This window comes from Colossoma macropomum, unplaced genomic scaffold (genome assembly GCF_904425465.1).
Source record: "Colossoma macropomum unplaced genomic scaffold, Colossoma_macropomum, whole genome shotgun sequence".
NCBI classification, from domain to species: domain Eukaryota; kingdom Metazoa; phylum Chordata; class Actinopteri; order Characiformes; family Serrasalmidae; genus Colossoma; species Colossoma macropomum.
Genome location: NW_023494788.1, coordinates 22,259,966 through 22,281,730, shown reverse-complemented (window position 1 = coordinate 22,281,730; position 21,765 = coordinate 22,259,966). Strand labels below are relative to the sequence as shown.

The 21,765-nt window shown below is 42.4% G+C and overlaps 2 protein-coding genes across 5 annotated transcripts; one reads left to right on the top strand and one right to left on the bottom strand.

The window, feature by feature from the left end:
• Nucleotides 1–100: 100 nt before the first annotated feature.
• On the bottom strand, nt 101–15,050 carry rnf20 (ring finger protein 20, E3 ubiquitin protein ligase). Of its 4 annotated transcripts, none has more exons than XM_036568852.1 (22): nt 14,961–15,050; nt 12,716–12,878; nt 10,844–10,912; nt 10,579–10,677; nt 10,269–10,416; nt 9,776–9,961; nt 9,562–9,683; nt 9,303–9,449; nt 8,674–8,748; nt 8,449–8,568; nt 7,639–7,818; nt 7,348–7,483; nt 7,119–7,240; nt 6,853–7,009; nt 6,373–6,655; nt 6,106–6,223; nt 3,983–4,132; nt 2,285–2,497; nt 2,039–2,164; nt 1,697–1,837; nt 1,369–1,473; nt 101–843 (listed from the first exon to the last, which is right to left on the bottom strand). In XM_036568852.1, exons 2-22 carry the CDS (start codon nt 12,872–12,874, stop codon nt 667–669), a joined length of 3,033 nt encoding a protein of 1,010 aa, XP_036424745.1. In that variant the 5' UTR covers nt 12,875–12,878; nt 14,961–15,050; the 3' UTR covers nt 101–666. The 4 variants fall into 4 exon arrangements, with proteins under 4 accessions (XP_036424745.1, XP_036424744.1, XP_036424747.1 ...); XM_036568851.1 differs by lacking the exon at nt 14,961–15,050 and adding an exon at nt 13,756–13,865; XM_036568854.1 differs by lacking the exon at nt 14,961–15,050 and adding an exon at nt 13,756–13,865 and having other exon boundaries at nt 6,859–7,009.
• A 1,327-nt stretch (nt 15,051–16,377) lies between these two features.
• aldob (aldolase b, fructose-bisphosphate) lies at nt 16,378–21,110 on the top strand. The gene is made up of 9 exons (XM_036568850.1): nt 16,378–16,509; nt 17,129–17,241; nt 17,623–17,834; nt 18,325–18,379; nt 18,984–19,144; nt 19,818–19,901; nt 20,022–20,196; nt 20,290–20,489; nt 20,787–21,110. The coding sequence occupies exons 2-9, from the start codon at nt 17,130–17,132 to the stop codon at nt 20,880–20,882; spliced, it is 1,095 nt and encodes a 364-aa protein (XP_036424743.1). The 5' UTR covers nt 16,378–16,509; nt 17,129; the 3' UTR covers nt 20,883–21,110.
• Nucleotides 21,111–21,765: the final 655 nt, after the last annotated feature.

Sequence of the window (21,765 nt, the reverse complement as noted above, 5' to 3'; positions counted from 1 at the left end):
GCATATGGAGGATTAAAACCCCAAACAAGGAGGAGTGTTCACTCGGGGAAGGAGACCATACAGGGAGCGCACCATGTTTTAGAAGAAGGCAAACGAAATACACAGTTTGACAGCACTTTTAATGAATTGCAACACAGCAATTACTTTAACCATCATACTTAACTAGGCAGTTTTGAAAATAAAAGTAAAAGTACAAAAAAAAAGTGTCTAAGAGACTTCAAATGAATCACTCAGCAGTCTTTCAGGCAGTTCTTCAGGACTATCACTAATAACGTTGATGCCAAGCCCCTGCTCCACTGAGGGCTATGAAGCAAAACCGGTTGCAAATGGGTTGGAATGGAGAGCAAGAGCAAGTTGGAGCAGTTCCAGCCTGAAGGAATCCAACTGATACGCTCCCTCGAATACAAGCAGCAGTTTCTGGCAGACGGACAGCTGAGACAGGCCTGAGCAACCAGGCCAAATCCCCTCCTTGAACCCTAAATGGCTAACTTGCTTCATAACCTGGAAACGTGATGGAATGTAGAGTTTCAGCTGATGATGTTTGTGGCTGGTCAAGAACCACGCTGCACAGCAAATCCATCTACATCTAAGTGGCACCACTCCAGTCAGGCAGAAACGATGGTGGCGCAGTGGACCAGTAAGCTGTGGATGTGGTGGATCGTCGGCTTATCCGATGTAGATTCGGTGGAAGTCGTTGGCGCCGAAGGCCGCGTTGCACTTGGGACATTTCCTCTGGCGAGTGTCGTAGCGCGTCTTCACACATTCGAAGCAGAAGACGTGGAAGCACTTCGTTAATACGGCGTCCTTCATGCGCGAGTTGCAGCATGGACACGTCAAACGAGCCTGCAAGAACAAGAGGCATTCAGTTTCCCCAGCAATTAACGATGCTGATGCAAGTGAACAGTGTGAACAATACAAGTTGTATGCAAACACACTCGTGCCCAAATTACACATCTTATTGATTTTTTTAATCGAAAGATTAAACACAACCTCGACCGCTATTCCTCAGCCAGCTGCTTAGAGGAGCCCATGGTTGGAGTGTTAGCGCAAGGCTTGAAGTGTCAGAGAAGTGACAATTCTTGGTCTGCCTCACTAGTCCTAACAAGCCGATCAAAGCCTAACAAGTTCAGTAAGTTTTGAGACTTTACAACTGGAAGTTTGTCCAAACTTGTAAATGCTACAATAACATTTTTCCTATTCAAGGTAGTTAAATGTGCATTAACATTTGCAGAAAATGTTATTTTTTAAATATATTTGGTTACAGAGATGTGTGTTTACTTCTTTTCACTTTACAAATGAACAAAAACATGTCATTTGTCCAAACATCTGTGACTTTGGGACCAAGACCAAACAAGCTGCCTTTTGTACCTTGTATTCAATTATTTCCTGATTAAGTATTTCATCTCCATTGCGAATGTTCTCAGCAGGTTTCTTGGCCTTCTCGATTTTCCGGCGCAGTTTGGAGATGTCCTCCTAATGAACAAAAAAAAGAAATTAATATAAAACATAGGCTTACATCATTAATTTCCACCCCAAATACTGCTTCCCTTGCTTTCGCTTGAATATACTGTTGTAGTAGTTCAGTAATTGTAATTTTAAATATTCTGGTGTTATAGTCCTTTATAACCAAGGTAGGAACTACTGTAGTACTTAAAAAAGCTGTCACCACCGTCTCTGTCCGCATTCTTATGTGTACCTGTGCACGACGGGCATTGAAGGACTCTTTTTCTCTGGAGATGCTGTTTTCGATGACCTCTTCTCTGACTGCAGTGAGCCTCTGTTGCACTGCCTCCAGCTGAGACCGTACCTCTTCCGACAGCAAAGCAGACTCCTGTGCCTTGCAGAGAGAGAACCAGATACTTTTCAGGGTAGTACATAGGGTACTTTCTTAAACTACCCCTAAGTGACATAAGAGAGTTGTATCCCATTATTAAGCCAAAGCAAATAAACATTTTTTTTAACATCTGCAGATTTGAAAATGTAAATCTAACTAAACACATGCCTACATATTTTCAGTATGATTGTGGAGGGTGTGTACCTTGCGTTTGTTCATGTCAAGGGCCTGCGTGCGCAGGGCCAGCTCTCTCTCTGCAGCACTTATCGTGCCCTGCAGGAGGCGCTCTTTCTCCTCCAGCTTCCTCACAACCTGAAGCTGAGCATCCACCTGAAATACAAAGAGCAAAACTTGTTATCTTTATTTAAGTATTTACTATTCACACACTGCTAATGACATGCCATCTGGTAATCAATCCTGGAGACCCCTGTTGTTTCCTGGCACACCCACCTGGGTTTTGAGCGTGAGAAGTTGGTCCGCCAGTTCCTCTTTCTCTTCTTTCAGTAGCTTATGAATCTGGTTGGATTTGATGCGTTCGCTCATCAGCTTGAAGTTGGCATCATCCTTCTCTCTGAGCTGCTGCATCAGGCGAATGTTCTGCTCCTGCATGTCCTCAAAGGCCTGCCCGGTGACGTCCATTTCACTCAGCAGGGCGTCCTCCTCCTGAAGAGCACAAACCACACTAACCATAACCATCAGCACTGCTGTATTATTATTAGGAATGTTGCTGGAAAGGAGAAAAAGAAAACAGTCTCTTTTTCTGCTTTCCTCTTAGGTTTTATCAAAAAGCATGTTTACTGATGAATCACAGCTCTTGACATCTGAACATTCAGATCAAAGGCCAGTAAGAGATGCTTTTTGGCCAAATCTTTTGACCAATAAACGAATGTTATTAGTCAACAATTAAGTGAATCGTCCCTTCACTTTTAATAGCAATGATATTTAACAATTGAAGTAAATCTAAAATGTTTTGGGTGAAATAGTATAAACAAAAATGAACAATGCGACACATATTGCTCAATATTTCTTTCTAAAGATAAAGGTGAGCGTATGTAAAGCCCACAGGGCGTTCTCAAAGTTGGCCAAAATGGCGCTAAATTAGGTCTTATGTTTGAAAGTCATTTGTCTCATACTCGCATCTCTTGCACTCGAACCTTAATATGAATATTACAAGCCGTTCATACTGTCTGTTTTGGCTAAGACACCTCGGCTTGTAGGCTAAGCCTGCAGCATCACCGCAGTTGGCTGAGCAAGGAGCGCCAAAGTTGGTGCACACAGAAACCAGCTAGTCTCCATGTTGGGTTAATGGCTAACAGCTAACCATAAGAGACTGGCTTTTCCTTCCATTAACTCATTACAATCTGATGTCTGCTCCTTTGGCAATACACTGGACTAACTTACCTAAGGCTGCAAGTCACTACCCAAGAATTGAGGGAATCAGTATTTGTATGTCATGTTACCTAGCATGTATTTGCAAACCGGTATAACAATAATGACAAAATACCGTAAAAACAATTTCAAATGGTAAACCAAATGTACCGGTATATCGACCACTACTAATCCTCCGAGATATTAAAAAAATGTTCCTCATATGGAGTGTGGAACGTGGTAGTAACAGGTTCTGACTAAATACACTGCTGGAAGTATGTTATTTGGCTTCTATTGTGTCGTTATACCAGTGCTACCCAAAGTGACGTCCAGCATGTTTGATTTGGCCTGTCAGAAAGTTGCCCTATCCTCACCCCCTTGCATTATACCAGATATAACCTCTTATATTCCTTTCAAAACTGCACTATTAAGTATTCAAATAACAACAATTTGTGTAAACCAACCTACCTGCCCTCATTTGTATACTGTTTAATGTCTGTCTTTATGGCCCTCAGGCCACCACAAACACTGACTTTTGGCCTCCAAAGACAAGAAGTGTTAGACTACAAAAGAAATGGCTTGTTGCACAGACAGAACTGTGTTATGATGGTGGTAAGTAAGGCTAAACCAGCAGACAGAATAATTATTTACAGAAATCTTCATCAGGTGCAGCTGAAATTTAGGGGATCTTTAATCTGCCTATAACAAAACTACTCTGACACACACATACAGCCTCACCGCAATACCACTAGCCTCACGTGGTCTTTCATGCACACACACCTGCTTGGCGAGGGAGAGCTTCTTGTTGAGGATGTCAATCTGTTCCTCTACTGAGCGGATCTTCCTCAGAGCCTCCTCATCCGCCATCTTCTTCCCTTCCCTCCTTTCTCTCTCCTCCAAATCTCGCAATCGCTGGCGCAGCTCCTCTGCCTAACATAAACACATAAAACCACATATATTTAAAACAGACGCACATCAATTTTATGTATCCCCAAAGTAACTCTTTTGACGCAATCTTAAACTAGTGAGTTTTTTGCTTGTATGCGTGTCTGTGTCTATCAGGCTACGTTCACATTACCAGGCTGAAGTGGCACAAACCCAATTTTTTTGCCTTGGCATGACAGAGGTCTAAATATAGACAAGCAGATCTGATTTTTTTCACAGATCAATTTTTTTTTCCAATCGCACATGAACCATCATTCAGCATTGATGTGGTAGCAGTGCCTAACCTGAAGAGTGCCAATAAACACTACAAAAGCAACAATTACGACTTTTTTCCTTCTTCTCTGGTAATGAACAGGTGAAAAATGTTCAAAGCAAATTGTTTTTGCGATGCCTGATTGTTCTGTTACTTTATTTGTTGTTCATGGTGTATGTGGTTCATTCATGTGATGTTACTGACTAAGATAAAGTTCACATTAACGACAGGTACGAGTCACTTGGGCTACGTTCACACAGCAGTTAAATGTGGCCCAAATCTGATTTTCTCACCAAATTTAAGTGTGATCTGTACGCGACATCAGTCTGAACAGATCAGCTCCTAAACCGACCCACATGCGCAAAAGAACAGAACTTCATGTTGCTTCATGTGGCTCATCCAGAGGTAAACAATCAAGACTATGAACGAATGTCAGTCGCTCCTGGAGCTTTCAGGTTCATCTTCGCCAGCATCACAGGAGCCATCATAAAGCTTTGCTGACTGACAGCTGGGCTCATCACCCAGAAAGTGTTCAAGCTCACCATAAAAAAGGCATGTTATTTGGCCACGCTCACTTCTTTGGCTCGTGTCCTCGGATTCTTTAAACTTTGCTTTCAGACTTTTAACTGTACTTTGACGCAACAGCCTCACCCTTTGGCTGCGTTCGGCATTTCTTTCACAATCTCTTTGAACACGGAGCGGTTGTGATAAGTCTCTTCTACTTTTTTAGTACAGAAACACCAGCCCAAATGTTTATGAGGTGTCAGCAGCGCAGGATTATGATGAATGTCAAGTTGGACTGACATAAAAGCCACATGAATTCCGATCTGACTGAGTTGCATTGCTGCAGATCGGATATGGATCATATTTCAGTCCCACATAGGAAAATGTCTCAAAGCGGAATTGAAACTGTCAGATGCAATGTGTTTTTTGCTGTTCACACTGTCACATAGACACACATCTGTGTCACATATGAGGAAAAAGATCATATTTGGGCCACTTTTACCTGCTGTGTGAACAAGTTAGAAAGATTGGATTGGAGCAAAACATTGTAATTGAGCAATAAGGCTTGTAATGTGACACCTTAGATCAAGATCAATGTGAATCAATGAGACTTGTAATGTAAAGCCTTAGATCAAGGATGCCTAATCCTGGTTCTGGACATCTACCACCCTGGAAAGCTCCAATCCAGCATACCTGGCTCTAATATTCAGATGCCTATGAAAACCCTCTTTACCCGGGATCAGGTGTTTTTGATTAGGTTTGGAGCCAAACTTGATAGGGTAGATGCCTCATACCATGCCCTAACAGCATTTAAGTGTTGTATTGCATCCCGTCGCAAAGCCTTCAGAAGGTCTACACTGGAAACATCAAGTGCGTATCAAGTCAAAACGTTAAGAAACACAGACCCATCAGAAAACAGCTGCTTTACTGACAGAGCTTGCCAGCTGTGCTTTGGGACATTTATTTTATAGTATGTATGACAGATTATAGTTTATTTCAACATTAAATATCAGCAGTCTAAATAACATAGGTAAAATAGCATTATCCCCCCTGAATCACGCTCTGCTGCTCTCAGCTGGTGTAGACAGCTTCGTCGACTATGAGAGCGGTTTGGTTTTGCCGTTGTTGCTCACTCGTGTCTCTTGCTGTTTAGGACAAAGTGTTAGATTGTAAGAGTGACATTTTGTTTGTGTATTTGTACCTCAGCCTTGGCCTTTTTCTCCGCAGCCATGAGTTGCACTTTGTCCCTCTGCTCTTTTGGCGCAGAGCGATACATGTCCAGCAAGAGCTTCATCTCCCTCTGAGACTCCTGGGCTTTCCTGCATAATCATCACCATTAACAACTTCAGAACACTGTTTATTATCCTCCTCATTTTAGGCACAAATTAGGCCGTTATCAGTACATCATCAATTCCTGTAATGATCCCTGTAAGTATCGAGTTTCATTAAAATCATCAGCAAAACTTACTTCAGCTCCGCCCTGACAATCTTCAGTTGCTCCACTTCCTTCCGCTTGGGTCCTCCAATGACTGTGCAGCGTTCAGCTGGAGAGTCTTCTGACTGACTACAGCTAGTGCCTGGCTTCTCCTTCTCCTCTTTGACTGCTCCACTCGCACCACTCCCACGAGGTGCCCTCTCTCTTTCTTTCTGTTCTTTTTCTTTCTTCTCCTCCTTTTCCTTCTCCTTCTCTTTCTCCTCTTCTTTCACTGTTACTTCTGGTTCAGTTCCAGGTTCTGTCTTCACTGAGACTGCTGAAGAAAGGCAAACAATGGACAATCAATAAATAATGGTCTATTATCTGCTAGTCTCTTCACTATACTCCTCATTCTTCACCAATACATTAAGCACACAGATGTTTTCGTTTTTTTAATCAGATAAAAACAAATAAATGTATGAACATTTATTAGTTTAAAGCAACAAAAAAACTAGATTTTCACTCAGGTCTTACCAGTACCTGTGGGCGTGGCCGAACCATTATCTGGCTCTGCTTTCACTATGACATTACCAGAGGTGGCAGGTGGTAAAGGGGAGGCAGTCTCTTCTTTTATATCCATCTCCGTGCTCGACTGTGACTGGACAGCAGGGTTGCCCTTCGCAGCACGGAGCTATGTTGGACAAAAAGATCTTAATATGAAATATTTTACCTACTTTATTCTACTAACTTATAGCCAGTCTCCTCTTACAACCACATCTCTCCTCTTTATTCTTTCTCACCTGGTTGAGTTCTTGCTGGGCCTCTCTTAATCTGAGTTTGTATTTGACCACCTCGCCCTTCATCTGCTGGTTGTGGGTCTGCAGCGTGCTGATAAGGTGACGCATCTCCCGATTTATTGGACCTTATAGACAGAACAATAGAAATGCTCAGAGAGAAAGCAGTCTCTTTGTTTTGGAGAGATAACAGAAGGACAACATTTCGGACCAAAACATTAAAAGTGCAAAATACCTGCTTGCTCATTGGCGGCGAGTGTTTGCTCAAACTCGATCCTCAGCATCTCGTACTCTTTCCGCACCTGAGCCAGTGTGTCTTCCAGTTGAATGACCTCAGTACGAACCTTACGCTGCAGCGACACCTCATCATTCTGACACAGAGCACATAGAGCAAATGTGATTTTACTCTTTACTATTAGCAATATTGCTCGGTAAATACCAAGTTATTCACATATCTATTTCTATGGCAATGTTTTAACATATAATTACGGTACATAATCAGAGAGGGACACAAACGGCATTGTACCTCCATGTGGTCAAGCTGGCGGAGGCGGGCTGCTCTGGTGGTGTTGAGGCGAGCTCTGGTCTCGTCTAGCTGGGCCTTCAGCACCAAAGATTCATTATAAAGTACGGAGAACTGTGACTGCAAACATCGATATTCCGCTGTTTCCCTCACAAGTCCCTCAGCCCTGCACAGGAGCTCCATCTGAGTGATAAACAAATACAGAGAAAAACAATACTATGTTAAAGTCTGCATAGACAAAAAGAGAGCAGCAATGTCAACAAATTGGCAACATTAATAACCAAGTTAAGAAATTACTGTTGTTTACCTCAATATTAAAAACGACAAATGTATCTTTTTTTATTTTCATTTTTCTATATAATTCGAGCACAGATGTCATTTACATTATGTGAAAGGTTCAAGCCTACCGAACCAATAGAAATGTTCTAAGAGTTTTTATTTCAAATAATTTATGTTAAAAACTCACTACATTAACATGTAAAGATACTTGATTAATTTGCATTCTTTTCCCCTTTCAATAAACCTGTTTGGTCTGACAAGGACCAAATGGCATCAAATAAGTTTTGTCAGATTTCGTCAACTGTAACTACCACAGCAGCTAAGGTGATGATGTAGTGACCGTAGTGGTACCTCCTGCTAGACTGGTCTGTTGGCTAAAGTTTGCTAACATCACTCTAGGAAATACATAAATAAATATAAGAAATAAATAAAATAACATGATAAATCAGCTGGCGTTACACCAAGAGGCTGTCGCTGCAGGACCTAAAGTGAAAACCTAGACTGGATGACGTCAAGGTAGACAGATGTGTGTACCTTCATGTTATTGTTCTCCTGGACAACTGTCTGGAGGTCCTGCTGCAGTTTCTGCAGCTCACTGAGTCGGTTCTCCGCTAGCTCCCTGTTCTCCTCCAGCTCGCTGTTCATCTCCTCAAACTGAAAAAATAGAGTGAGCGACAAAAAAAAGTTTAAAAGGCTGTTTAAATCAAGCTATAAACACATAGAAAACAGAATACTCAACACTCATTGCATTTCTTTTACCTTTCTCTTGTTAATAGTGATGGTCCCACACACACTGCTAGCTTCGCCACACACTTTATAGCCTTTACTGTTTACCTAGAATAAGAAGATACACACATCTCAGGGGAAACGTACAAACTATTATTGCACTGAAACAATTAAAATGATTCAATTCAGTCAAGATAAGACTTAAGATATGGCTGTTTGACAAAGCAGATTTACAGAAATATGGATTCAAGCTTATAGTAAGCAAGCCAAGCGCAACAGAGGCAAGGAAAAACTCCCTAGAGCAAGAGGAAGAAACCTTCAGAGGAACCAAGACTCAAAACGAGAACCCAACTCTGGTCGACAACACATAGCAAAACACAACAACAGTTGTTGAGAATAATGAACCGTAACACATAGCGAACCTAATCATTAGACAAACTTCAGATTAACCAAAAGAGCCCAAAGGCCCAGAAGCCTATCACAGTGCGCTAATGAAAATTAAATCCACGATTGGATTCAATTCAGTTCACTAAAGTCTCCATGATATCTAGCCAAGGCTCTTAAGCGCATTCAAGCCTCAAGGTTCCCAATCACATCAGGAGGGTGAATGGCTTTGAATCCCAGAGGAACTGCGAGGTGAAAACTGATTCAAACACACTTACCCTCTCCAGCACCTCTCCCAGGTGTGTGTTGAGACGGTTTTCCCGTCGGCGGACCTTTTCTGTGTCCCACTGAAGCTCCTCTATCAGCACCTGCAGCTCACTGATTCTGTTATCGGCACGAGTAGCGGCACGGCCCAGGGAACGAGACTGAAACATGTTTAAATGACCAGAATCACACACTGAGTAACCATAAACATATTGCACCATACCTCATACACACATGCAGACACAGTAATGTAACTAATTACTGCTTACTGACCTCGTTGGTCATGTGAGTATATTTTTGCATGAGGTCATCAGTCAGCTGACGAAGATGTTCATTTTCATTAGCCAGCAGAGTGTTGAGGCGGGCAGCAGCTTCCCAGAGAGCCGTGTTTCCATCTGTGTGTTACATAAAGAGTTATTTTCAGTCAACACTGAGATGCATTTTGTCCACCAGACTAGTCTGTATTGTCCCATGCTGCACATCTCACCTGTTCCAGACTCCAAGTCCTTCTTCAGTTGATCTACAGTGCTCTTCAAGCTCTCGTAAATTTCCACCACACGACTGGCTTGCTTACGACTGGACTCCACCCTCTCCTGCAGCTCTGCTTCCATTTCTTCACTGCTGCTACTGGCCAAAATGGCAAGGAATGAGCTTGCCCCTTCCCCCTGTTGACCTGAAAGGAAACATACACATTCACAAGACAGTTCTAGTCACAACTGTTCTCCATTAATCTGCTTAAATTTTGCAGCAACATTTTCCTCTCTGGTGGTTTGTGGTTTCAAAATGTTGTCATGTGCAAATGCTGAGACCACTGCTAACCTCAAAATATCGAGAGACGCAGTACGTTTCTACTAATTTGGTGCACTTCATTATGCCAAATTACTAATAAAAGCACACATCAGAATCTTGATACCACTCTTTTCACAACTTTCAAGGCAACTGTCCTCATAACTGGTCATCCCCTCACCGCCCTGCCTCACCTCGGTCCTTCGCTCTCTCCTGATTGGAATCTCCATCTGGCTCTGGTGTTCCAGGCTTCAGGCTGCGCCCCTCCGCAGGCTGGCTGTCGACAGGCTCACTCCCTGATTGGTCATAACGGCGAGCCATCAACTGCATATTCTCATCGAGCTGTAAACAGCATGGAGAAGAAGAAGAACTGGCGTCAGAAAATAAACTGCGACTACATCAAACTACATATGCTTAGGGTTACAATGAAAAAAAATATCTGTATCATACACTTGGTGTGATACAAACACATGAATTGTATTTGCCATCTGCTGGGTTATTTACCTGGTTCCAGTATCTGTTGAGGATAAGTAGACTAGCATCATCTGTAGCCTGGCGAGTCTCAAGCCTTTCCACTCTTTCTCTCAACTCATCCTCAATAACCTTAAAACAGGAGGAGTATGCATGAGTATATGAGAGCACATGCATGAATCCAGCTTTTGGTCACATTTTAGTATTCTTGTATGTATATATATATATATATATATATATATATATATTTATAATATATTATATATATGCATGTGTGTACACAGTATTTCACATGTACCTGTCTTTGGTCCAGGGCCTCTCCTAGCTTTCTGTTTTTCACCTGCAGTGCTTTAATATCCTGCTCTTCCTGTAAGAAACACAGCCATAGACATGATTGTCAAACCATTGTTGAACTGATTTGCTACTAAAAAAAGATGACACTCAAATCAAGAAAAAAGAGCAAACAATTTAAAGAGCATAAAAAATGGACAATAGGGGATGTGAATGATGCAGAGAGGCACTGGTCAGTTACTGTTCGGTCACTCGTCTGGACACTTTATCATGGTGTACCACTTTAACAACCTAACCTTTATAGAAACGGCAAATACTGCACAAATTCGACACACTTTACCTAAAAATGTGTATGATCATTTAAAGTGGGTAATTTTTTTTGGTAATAAACATGACATGCAATATCATGATACTAGATGGAAAATGGACTTGAGATGCCTCCAGCCAACATTTCCTGAGCTGCTGCCAGTACATTTTGTCTTTGTGCTCTTATGATGTAAAACACAGCCAGAAAACAAAAACAAGGAGCAAGAATCTGCAGAAGATTAAAGATTTCGTCCGCAAACTCACTGCATACTTATCAGACGTGTTCTCTTGTACAGAGCTAATGGACGTTTAGTCTAATTCACATAATTCTTTTGTGACGCTTACATTATTCACTTGAATTTAATCTGACAGCTAGACGGCAACCTGTCTGCAGATGTGTGTACCACACACACTACCATGACATTACAAAGTCAGCGTCACTGCTGTATTAAAGAATGCTACCCAAGTAATATCCGCTGAACAGCATTCCTGTGGTCATAAACTGACCAACAGACCCCTGAAGTTGTGTCGTGTCATTTTGTAGTCAGCGTTATGCCCATATTAGGAAACACAGGTTTTCTCTATGAGAAAAATGGAAGGCGTTTTGGAAATTGCTGTGGTCATGTCCTGTGGTTGCTAAATGTTCCAAAGCCAACACATGTTTCCTTTGACGGTAATATGTACACAGGACAAAACATATCTCTGGGCACTTTAGTTTACCACAGGACGCCACAGCTGCAATTTTCCAAAACACCATTTATTTTTGTCATAGGAAAAACCAGCTTAGACATGGAGTTCCTAATATGAGCATAAAACAACTACAGAACGTTGCCCAACTCCAGAGGTCCATGAATTTTGAATTTCTGTCAGATATATGACAACAGATGGGATAAGATCTGTAATTGTAATATATAACTGACCATAAAGCAGGCAAAAAATTATAAACCAGACATTGACCAGAGCACAAAGAAGGGTTTCTAACAAAGCAAATGGTGAGTAAATATAGCTGACAAGAATTTCACAAACATGTACAATGTCTGTCTTTTCATCTCTCTCACCCCCATACCCTGTATGTCCAAAGGTCTGTAGACACCTCCGCTTCCAATGTTTCTTTAGAAACCATTATAATAGGGAGTTTGTCCCCCCTTTGCTGCAGTGACAGCGTGTACTCTTCTGCGCTTTACACTAGATTTTGGTACATGACTGCATTCAGCCACGAGGGCATTAGTGGGGTCAGGTACTGATGCTGGATGATTTGTTGTGGATCACAAATGTCACTCCAGCTCATCCCAAAGACACTGGATGGAGTTAAATCACTCCAGAGAATGCAGTTCCACTGCTCCACGGCCCTGTTGAGGGGCGTTTTACCCCTCTAGCTAATGGCATTGGGCATTAGGCATGGTGACACATTCGGATGCTCCAAAGTGTCCCATCCCATTAGCAATGCTTTATGTACATTACACATGCTGTGTGTGCACAACCGAGTAGATGCACCTTAAATAAGCTGAATTCACTAACTAAAAGGAAAGCTATGTGTGGCAAGAGCTGTCACACAGGTGAACCCAGGTCTTACCGAGTTAGCGATGCCTCCCAGTTTGATGACAGTCTCCACAGCAGTGCTGGCGGCTGCCCCGGTGCTCTGCCCCTCTCCCTCTTCTCCTCCATCCCTCTCACGGCGCTTCTCCGCAGGGCCTGAACCCCCAGACTCACTGGGGCGCTTCTGAGCCGACATGACTCTGAAATATAAGAAGAAAACATGAAAATGTTAAGAAAGACGTGGAAATGGTTCGTAGCAATGTGCTGCAGTGTACAGTGCCTTCAACTGATGCTGGGCATAAATGAACACAAGGGATGCGACTGAGAGACTGTTATTCAGTCTCTACTCTAATTTGTTTTTCTGTAAACACTGCCTAAATCGTGCTTTAGTACAAAATTACTGAATTAACGTTAGATACCCAACAGCTATTTGTTCCTGTCTGTTTAACCCCTTTAACACTTCTTATTCGGATTATCCCGTTCCACCTTAAATGTTGCAGCAGTTACCTTCTGGTGCCTGTGGCTTTAATACACAGTCTAAACTAGAAGTCTTGAAACATGAAGCGTCAGGATGTAACTGCTGCACCATTTAAGGTGGAACGGAGAAATTACAACAAGAGGCTGGCGAATAGGAAACCAACGTTGGTCTCGTCTTTAATACAGTCTAAACTAGACGTGAGTCCTGAAACATGAGGCGTCAGAACGTAACTGCTGCACCATTTAAGGTGGAACGGAGAAATGAAAACAAGAAGCTGGCGAATAGGAAACCAACGTTAGCCTCGTCTTTAATAAACAGTCTAAACTAGAAGTGAGTTTCGAAACTATAACAACATCCATAGCACACGTTGTACTGCTTATTACTGACAAAATGTCGTATTTATTTCATAGTATAACGAATTTAAACCTGGTTCGCTCTTCGCAATCAGCGAGCCACTGCTATGCGACTAGCTATCGTGCTAACATGATAACAGCGAATGAAACGAGTCGTAATGCTATAAAAACAACTCCAGTGCAGACCGCCCTCTAACACACACCTTACGGAGGAGTGTAAGAGGTTTTCCTGCTATGTGTACCAACCTCGCTTAGGTGTGTTTAACGGATGAATTTCTAAATGTTGATGTTGAGAATCATTTAAGCGGAGCCAGGCTAAAGCTACCGCTCGGAAATGGACCCGACCCGCAGCGGCGAGCTCGAGCTCAGCAGCGCCACCCAGTGCTGGTAGGACCGCCTTTCAACGAGAAAAAGAGCGTAAGGCTGCGTCCAAAACCGCGCACTACCACACTACACGCACTACACTGATGAATGGACTTCTAGTGGCGGTGTACTATTTCTGACATACTATTTAGTGTAGTTGTATGTGGTTTTGGACGGAGCAGAAGAGTTTTGGGGAAAAGTGATACAGCCGCAACTTTCTCAGGGGCGTCTTCTACTTAACTACTTAAAATGTATTAAATAAAATAAATAAACAAACGTAAATGTTTACATCTGTGTCTTTATATTTGCTTATATTTAGGTCAACAAATAATCACACATTTTAATTAGCTTAAAGGCTGTAGAATCAAACTATTTAAAGTGTAACAAAATCCTCAAAACTACTTCAAATTAAAAAAATGTAACTGGCTTAAATTCTGTGCAGTTAAAACTACAAAATGTATACAAAATTATTATAAATTTTTAAGTAATTTAAATATTTGGTCTATTTAGTATTAATAATTTATCCTTAAAACTACTTTAGTGGAAAAAAGAAAACAGCTTAAATTATGCTGAGTCAAACTACCTAAAATAAAATGTAATAAAATATGAATTGTGTGTGTGTGTGTGTCTTACAAAACTGCATCAAACTTACTGCCAACTGTTTTAGCATGACGTTAAAACATTCCCAATGCTTTACGTATAGCATAAATGCTCAAGTTCAAGACAGCACTGCATATGTGCGTAATCACTGCCCAGAGTTTAGTGATCAGCCTGTCTGCAGCATTACGTTCTGTGCTCTAGGCATGAACAAGAGTGTTTTGAACTCTGGCCCCGAGTGTTTTTCAGACTATTGGCCCCAGGTCCACAGTCCACATTGTGAAAGACCTCATCTTTCTTTTACCATTGGGGTAACTGCCTGCACGTAAGCAGTCAGCTCTTTTTACATCACTGTCGAGTATTTCTTTGTTTGCTCTTCTCCCAGCCCCCCAGGCCCATTCAGTTCCAATGATCTCTTTTCTACTGATATGATCACGTAGACTACTATGCAATCCTCCTCCACCCACCACTCCACCCTAATCTATACATACCTGGCTCCTTTCTTGGATCGTCACTCTGCTAAACTGCTGAGCCGAACTGCAGGCGGCGTGAATCTTAAATTAATCCTTAGAGCTCATCCAAATGACTCATAGCACACAGTGCACAAATCAGAAATTATCTGCCTTAATAACAATCAGCCTTTTATCACACCATATCCTTATCAGAAGGATCTGTTTACGGCAAGCTTGACCTTGTCAAGAGAGTAGCTCTTGTGCTGCTTGGTCATTATTAAAACATTCATTTATCACTTGTCTATTGCATAACATGGAGTATGACACCACAGCTCACAGCAGAGAGTACAGCAATGCAGAAACCAAGAAAACTTGAACAGCAAGTCTATTGTAGTTCTCATTTCCTGCTTTTAAAAGCTCTACAGAAAAGAAATGTACACAGTTTCCCCCTCACCCCAAATGTAGTTGATCAGCCAAGACATGTTTGGTGGCTTTTTTAGTTTTGCACTGAAGCTACAAGACTATTATAAAAGAAATCTGTGTCAATGAAAAGATTTTGGGTGACATAGACTTCATTTAACTTAATGAGCCACAGTGTAAACTACAGAAGAAACCTCTGTGTAGCAAACACGGCTGCATTTGGGGTGAGGAGAAAGTTGTGTAAATATGATTTTTCAGTGAACCATTTTAAAAAATGGCTACGTGTATTTTGCTACATCACATTCACCACAAGAGCCCTCTGGTTGTTTTGCACGTAGGCCTACATTTACTTCAGCCTTACAAAATATGGGCTCATGTACCATGACTGGAAACTGCAAACTGACGAGGTTTAGGCTGCTTTCTAATATACCAGCTTCGAATTTTCCGTTCCACCTTAAATGGAGCGGCAATGACATACGCCTGTACACGCGCCAGACTGTTAGTGAGGCACTGCTTAAGGTGGAACAGGAAATTCGAATAAGAAGCTGGCAAAAACATCACAAATATGAAAAACGGGAAAATATAGCAGTAGCATGCTTAACCACACATTTAGACTTTTTCAGCTCTGGTCTAGCTTCGTGCTCAAACCCCCCTGGTCCACTCTTCTAGCCAATGGTCATTAATGGAAACAGCTAAAAAATGGCGAAGTTAGTTTTTATATACTAGCTTCTTATTCGAATTTTCCGTTCCACCTTAAATGGCGCGGCAGTTACATTCTGGCGCGGCTACAGGCGACAGAATCTTAGCGCTGCCTGCACGATTTAAGGTGGAACGGAAAGTTCGAACAGTAAGCTGGCAAAAAAAGACCTTTGCAAAATTGCAAATATGAAAAATGGTTTTAAACTGTGGAGAAGCATGCTTAGCCACACATTTAGACTTTTGCAGCTCTGGCCTGGCTTAGTCAAACGCCCCTGGGCCACTCTTCTAGCCAATGGTCAGAGTGCTCACAGCCCACGCCCGTTTCGCCCAGCGTTTTCGTCCCACCTCTGGGGCGGATAAATAGCAGTTTGTTCCAGTAGCTCGGTGCAGCCTGAACTGGGGCTTTAGCAAGAGAGCAAGTGCCTGCTTCACTCCTCCTCGCCTGCGGTGCAGACCTACCAACGAGCAAGTAAGAGTGCTTAATAACTTCCATAAGGCTTGAATATAGCGCTGCTGCAGTCGTTCATGCAAAGAAACACTGTTAGTAACTGATATGCCTCGGTCAACGGTTATACACGGCTGTTCTGGAATGCATTAGCTTTTCATTTGATCGTTTTTAGAGTAAAATAAGTAACCTGCTACTATGTTGCACCATATATTACTGCAAAATGGTCGTGGGACTCTCTTGGATAAGAAAAAGTGTTCGGCTGACTTCTGCATTCCTCGCACAGTGGCATATTGAAACTTTTTAGCTCTAGCTAGGAAACGCATTGCCAGAGCACAGCCAACGTTGCACACGTAGGCTGTCTGTTGAAATCTGTCTCCACCTCTGGTTTAGAGGCGAATTGAAACTGATCACTGATCAGCCCGCCTTCTTCTTAAAGAGAAGGTCTGTGGAAGAGTTTGGTCAGAGGGAGGAGCAAGTTTATCTGCCTCCTTGACTGAAGTTCAACTGCCTGGTCAGGCCAAATATTTGCTAAACCTGCAAGAGAGCACAGCTTTAACAATAGCACTGCTGATAAACAGGAGATCATAACTTGGTTCTTAATTCAGTTCATCTGATGTGTCTCCTTTCTCTGTCTTTTCAGGATGACCCACCAGTACCCATCACTTTCTCCAGAGCAGAAGAAGGAGCTGGCCACTATCGCCCAGCGGATCGTGGCCCCTGGAAAGGGTATCCTGGCTGCAGATGAGTCCACAGGTGAGAAAGTGTGGTATCTCGGTCTAACCTTGGTTAATCATTATTTCTTCATGGGGATGATTTGCTGCTGTAAGTGCTAAAAGTCACAGTGGCAGATGGTTACAGCACAGCCTGGATTTCAGTTTGAAAAAATGCCACTTCAGGGAATAGATGGCTTCATACTTCACACGACATCCCTTTCCAACCAGATTTGCTCCTCATTTAGATGGAAATGATAGTGTATCCAGACAGTATGACAAACCTCATGACTGCTGGAATTGTGATTATGGGGGCATGAATAACCACAGCTCATGAAACAGTAGCTGTTAGCTGTTAGGAGCGCAAGACAGCTCACTTCATCAGTTTTATTTTTAATAATCAACCATACAATTCATGTTTTAGGCACCATGGCAAAGCGCCTGCAGAAGATCAGCGTGGAGAACACTGAGGAGAACCGCCGCTACTTCCGTGACCTCTTGTTCTCCGTTGATCCCTCCATTTCTGAGAACGTGGGAGGAATCATTTTCTTCCATGAGACACTGTATCAGAAATCAGACAAGGGTGTCCCCTTCCCCCAGCTCATCAAGGAGAAGGGCATTGTTGTGGGCATAAAGGTAATGTTGCACATACGTGTGCAAGATCAGTTGCTGTGTTTATGCAGTTATTCCCTCCAAAGCCAGTCATTTACGGCAAAGAACTGCTTGCGAAAGACTGTGACCATTCTGTTAATAAGCAAGTTAATAAGTTTTTCTTTATTCATACTTGCATGATCGCACTTGCATGAACACTTGATCAGCAGTTGCTTGGTCAGTGGGCCAAAGTGCGCGTGGAGTGATTGCACAATAGCATTGTTATTCACTCTCTTTCTTCCTTCACTTCATCATGAGGCTGTTTATGTTCTACGTATGGAACAGGTTGGACCTGTTTTCAAGACACAAATTTGTGCTAAATATATAAGGCCAGTCTTCCACACAAATGTTAAGCATGTTCTTGGCAGTGTTAGTAGAGACAGTCAATTGAAACTCATCCCAATGTGTCATATGTGTCTGGAAATGTCCTGCTGTCTATCATGTATCATATGGCTCTGTGCTCTTGTGTCACTAGGTGGACAAAGGCACAGCAGGACTGAATGGAACAGATGGAGAGACAACAACACAGGGTAAATCTAACATGATGTAATGCATAGATGCATGCTGAACACTTCAGCACAACATTCTGTACCTTAGGATTTTGGGCACTAACATGCACACTGATGCAAGGAGACTTAGAGGGCAGGCAATAAGTAAAACAAATCAGTCCTTTATTCAGGGTTTTGGAAAAATGCTGTTTTTATTTAAGGGGTTTGAAAGTATGCAAATAGAGCAAAGTGCTGAATCTGGGACTAGATCCCTTACAATTGTTTTACAGTGGTTTTAAGCCAAAAAAAAATATTTTTACACTAAATAATATAATGTATGATTAGAAAGTGAACATCAGCCCACAGGGAAATGGAAGGACTTAAAAGGACTTACAAATAGGTTTTTGAAAAATATCAGAAGTACAGTATTGTTTGACAAAGATATGCAAACTTCCCACATTTCTATCCTTGAGATAAACAAACCTCCCAAATTCCTATCTTTGAGTTCTGTCTTTCTCTACCTTCATATGCACACTGCACACTCCATAAACTCGGGTATATTGGTGTCCAGTGTCCAATGTAAACTTTCCACTAGTATGAAAGTCTGTCTGCTTTTAATTGACATCTTAATGTCTGTGTCCCTCAGGACTGGATGGTCTGTCTGAACGTTGTGCTCAGTACAAGAAGGACGGCTGTGACTTCGTTAAGTGGCGCTGTGTGCTGAAGATCTCTGACAGCTGCCCCTCTGCGCTTGCCATTGCTGAAAACGCCAATGTACTCGCCAGATATGCCAGCATCTGCCAACAGGTACTTCCCACAGCACAAACTGGCTTTGTTCTTCTGGCATAATTTCTTTTGACTCTAGCCCAAGTGGTAAAAGCACTGCTCGTCTGGCATCTGCTCACCTTATTTACCCAACAGCCATTTGCTTATTACATTAAACACCAAATGGGGTAATAATAAGCAGCCATGGGAAAGTGCAGCGAAAATTTGACGCATGTTCTTCATCCACCAAGGGCAAATGGGTCTGCAAAGATACTTTCTCATAGCTGCTGACTAATCACACAGTTCCAACCCTGTGGGTCATAATAAGCATAATGTCCACTGTCTGAAAGGGAAATAAGGGGACATGATGGACTTGTCTACACTTGTGTGTAGTCAGGTGCTCCTCAGTATTGCATTGCTGTTAATTTAAAAAGATAATGGTAGCAGTAATGCGGAACAGAGGACCCATGTGCTAGCCTGTGCATTCCCGGATGCGACAAGAACAGCTGGTGCTGATGTGAGAAAGAAGGAAAAAAATGATATTGAGAGAAAAACGTTCCAAAGTGGTTTTCACTTCATAGACCCCAGCCCCTCTCAGATGAGTCTGAAACCGGAGCATTCATTTCAGAGTGCATTTGGTGTACTCTCCCCTATAAAATGCTTCCTTTCAATTTTCAATATCTTCTTTTCAGTATCTTTCTCTTCATTCTCTCAGAATGGCTTGGTGCCTATTGTTGAGCCTGAGATTCTTCCAGATGGAGATCATGACCTGCAGCGCTGCCAGTACGCTACAGAGAAGGTGAGCTTGCTCCAAGATGACACTGTAAAAGGTCTACCAAAAAAGATGATGGGATTATAAAATGCACTTTACAGGCTTGGAACCTGACACTGTCTTTTGACTTCCCTTTTGTTTCTTCAGGTTCTTGCTGCTGTATACAAGGCCTTGTCTGACCACCACGTTTATTTGGAGGGCACTCTGCTCAAGCCCAACATGGTCACAGCCGGACACTCCTGCCCTAAGAAGTATACCCCACAAGAGGTTGCCATGGCAACCGTCAGTGCCCTCAGACGTACCGTACCCGCTGCCGTACCAGGTAAAAGAAAGCTTTAGCCTTTTGGAAGATTTCTTAGCAAATAACTGATTTGTTTTCATCGTTACTTATTGAACACCTTTTTGTCTGGGTTAGGCATCTGCTTCCTGTCGGGAGGCCAGAGTGAGGAGGAAGCTTCACTCAACCTGAACGCCATCAATCAGACTCCACTGCACACACCTTGGAAGCTGACCTTCTCTTATGGCCGTGCTCTCCAGGCTTCAGCCCTTGCAGCATGGAAGGGAAAGGCGGAAAACAGGAAGGCTGCACAGGAGGCCTTCGTCACTCGTGCTAAGGTGAGCGATGACTCTAGACCATCTAGTTTATAGTCATATCAGGGCCCAGAGGGGACTAGAAGGGTTACACAGTGCTGAGATGGTTGTATTGCTTCTGAAGCAGTCCCTACTATGGCCTGTCCCTTTGTTCTGGGTATTCTCAATAAAACAAAAACAGAGCTACATTGTAAGGTCTTCAGTCACATTTACGACCACACAGTCTGGGCGGGAGTGACTCTGTATGAGAAAACAAATGCTGCATGAAGCAGCAGATGCAGACCTGGCACGTTGATAACACTTTTGTTTCCCCCCCCACAGATTAACAGTCTGGCATCTAAAGGCGAGTACAAGCCCACAGGCCAGGCTGACAAGGCTGCCACACAGTCCCTCTACACAGCCAGCTATGTCTACTAGACCAGACATTCTACCAATAATGCCATTTTTTCTGGAACACACTCAGTTAAAACTGTGAAAGCAAAGTGACCAAAATCTGTTCAAGGTAACATGATCATGTTAACTTGACGTATGAAACATACAAATTCTGCATGGACAGAATTCTAATCTACATTGCCTTGGACTAATGACCAAATCACTAAATGTATAAAATGCTTTTCCTGATTAAACTGGATTTTACCGACTTCAGACTGGTCTTGGTCTTTGTGCACATTCACTAGACTTTGGGTGTTTAATGTTGTTCTTCTGGTATGTGTGAATCTGAAACGTCATTCACGGATTTTTATATAAAGTTGACAGCATTTGAGGTTAAACACCTGAATAATGGAACTGTGGATAAAGTGGTGCCAGTGTGAACTGAATGTGTAACTGTCTTCTGTCACAACCTGCCTGGCAAGGCAGAGCTAACAATCTTGCTGGGTGTTGAGAATATCAGTGAAGCCTGGATTAAACAGTGTTAAGATGCTGGACATGTTGTTCATTCTAGCCTCATCCAAGGCTGTCTGTCCGCATTTATCCTTTGCCTAAAAGAGAGATGACAGACAAAGAAGACCAAGGGTTGACTAGTTAAACAACACAGATTTCGGAAAATAGTTAAGATCTTGATTTCAGTACCAAACATGTCACCGATATATGGCAAACACACATCTATGATCTGTATTTGTGTGCTGTATACCATAGGGATAGTACCATACTGCAGCAGTTTGGCCACCATTTGCAGGTCTTTGTTCCTCACTGCGGTGTGCAGAGCAGTCCTGCTGTTATAATCCTCCTGGTCCATGTTCGCACTAGCCAAATACCAGGCACGAAAAAGATGATGGTCTGCTGTATTGACTGCCCTGGA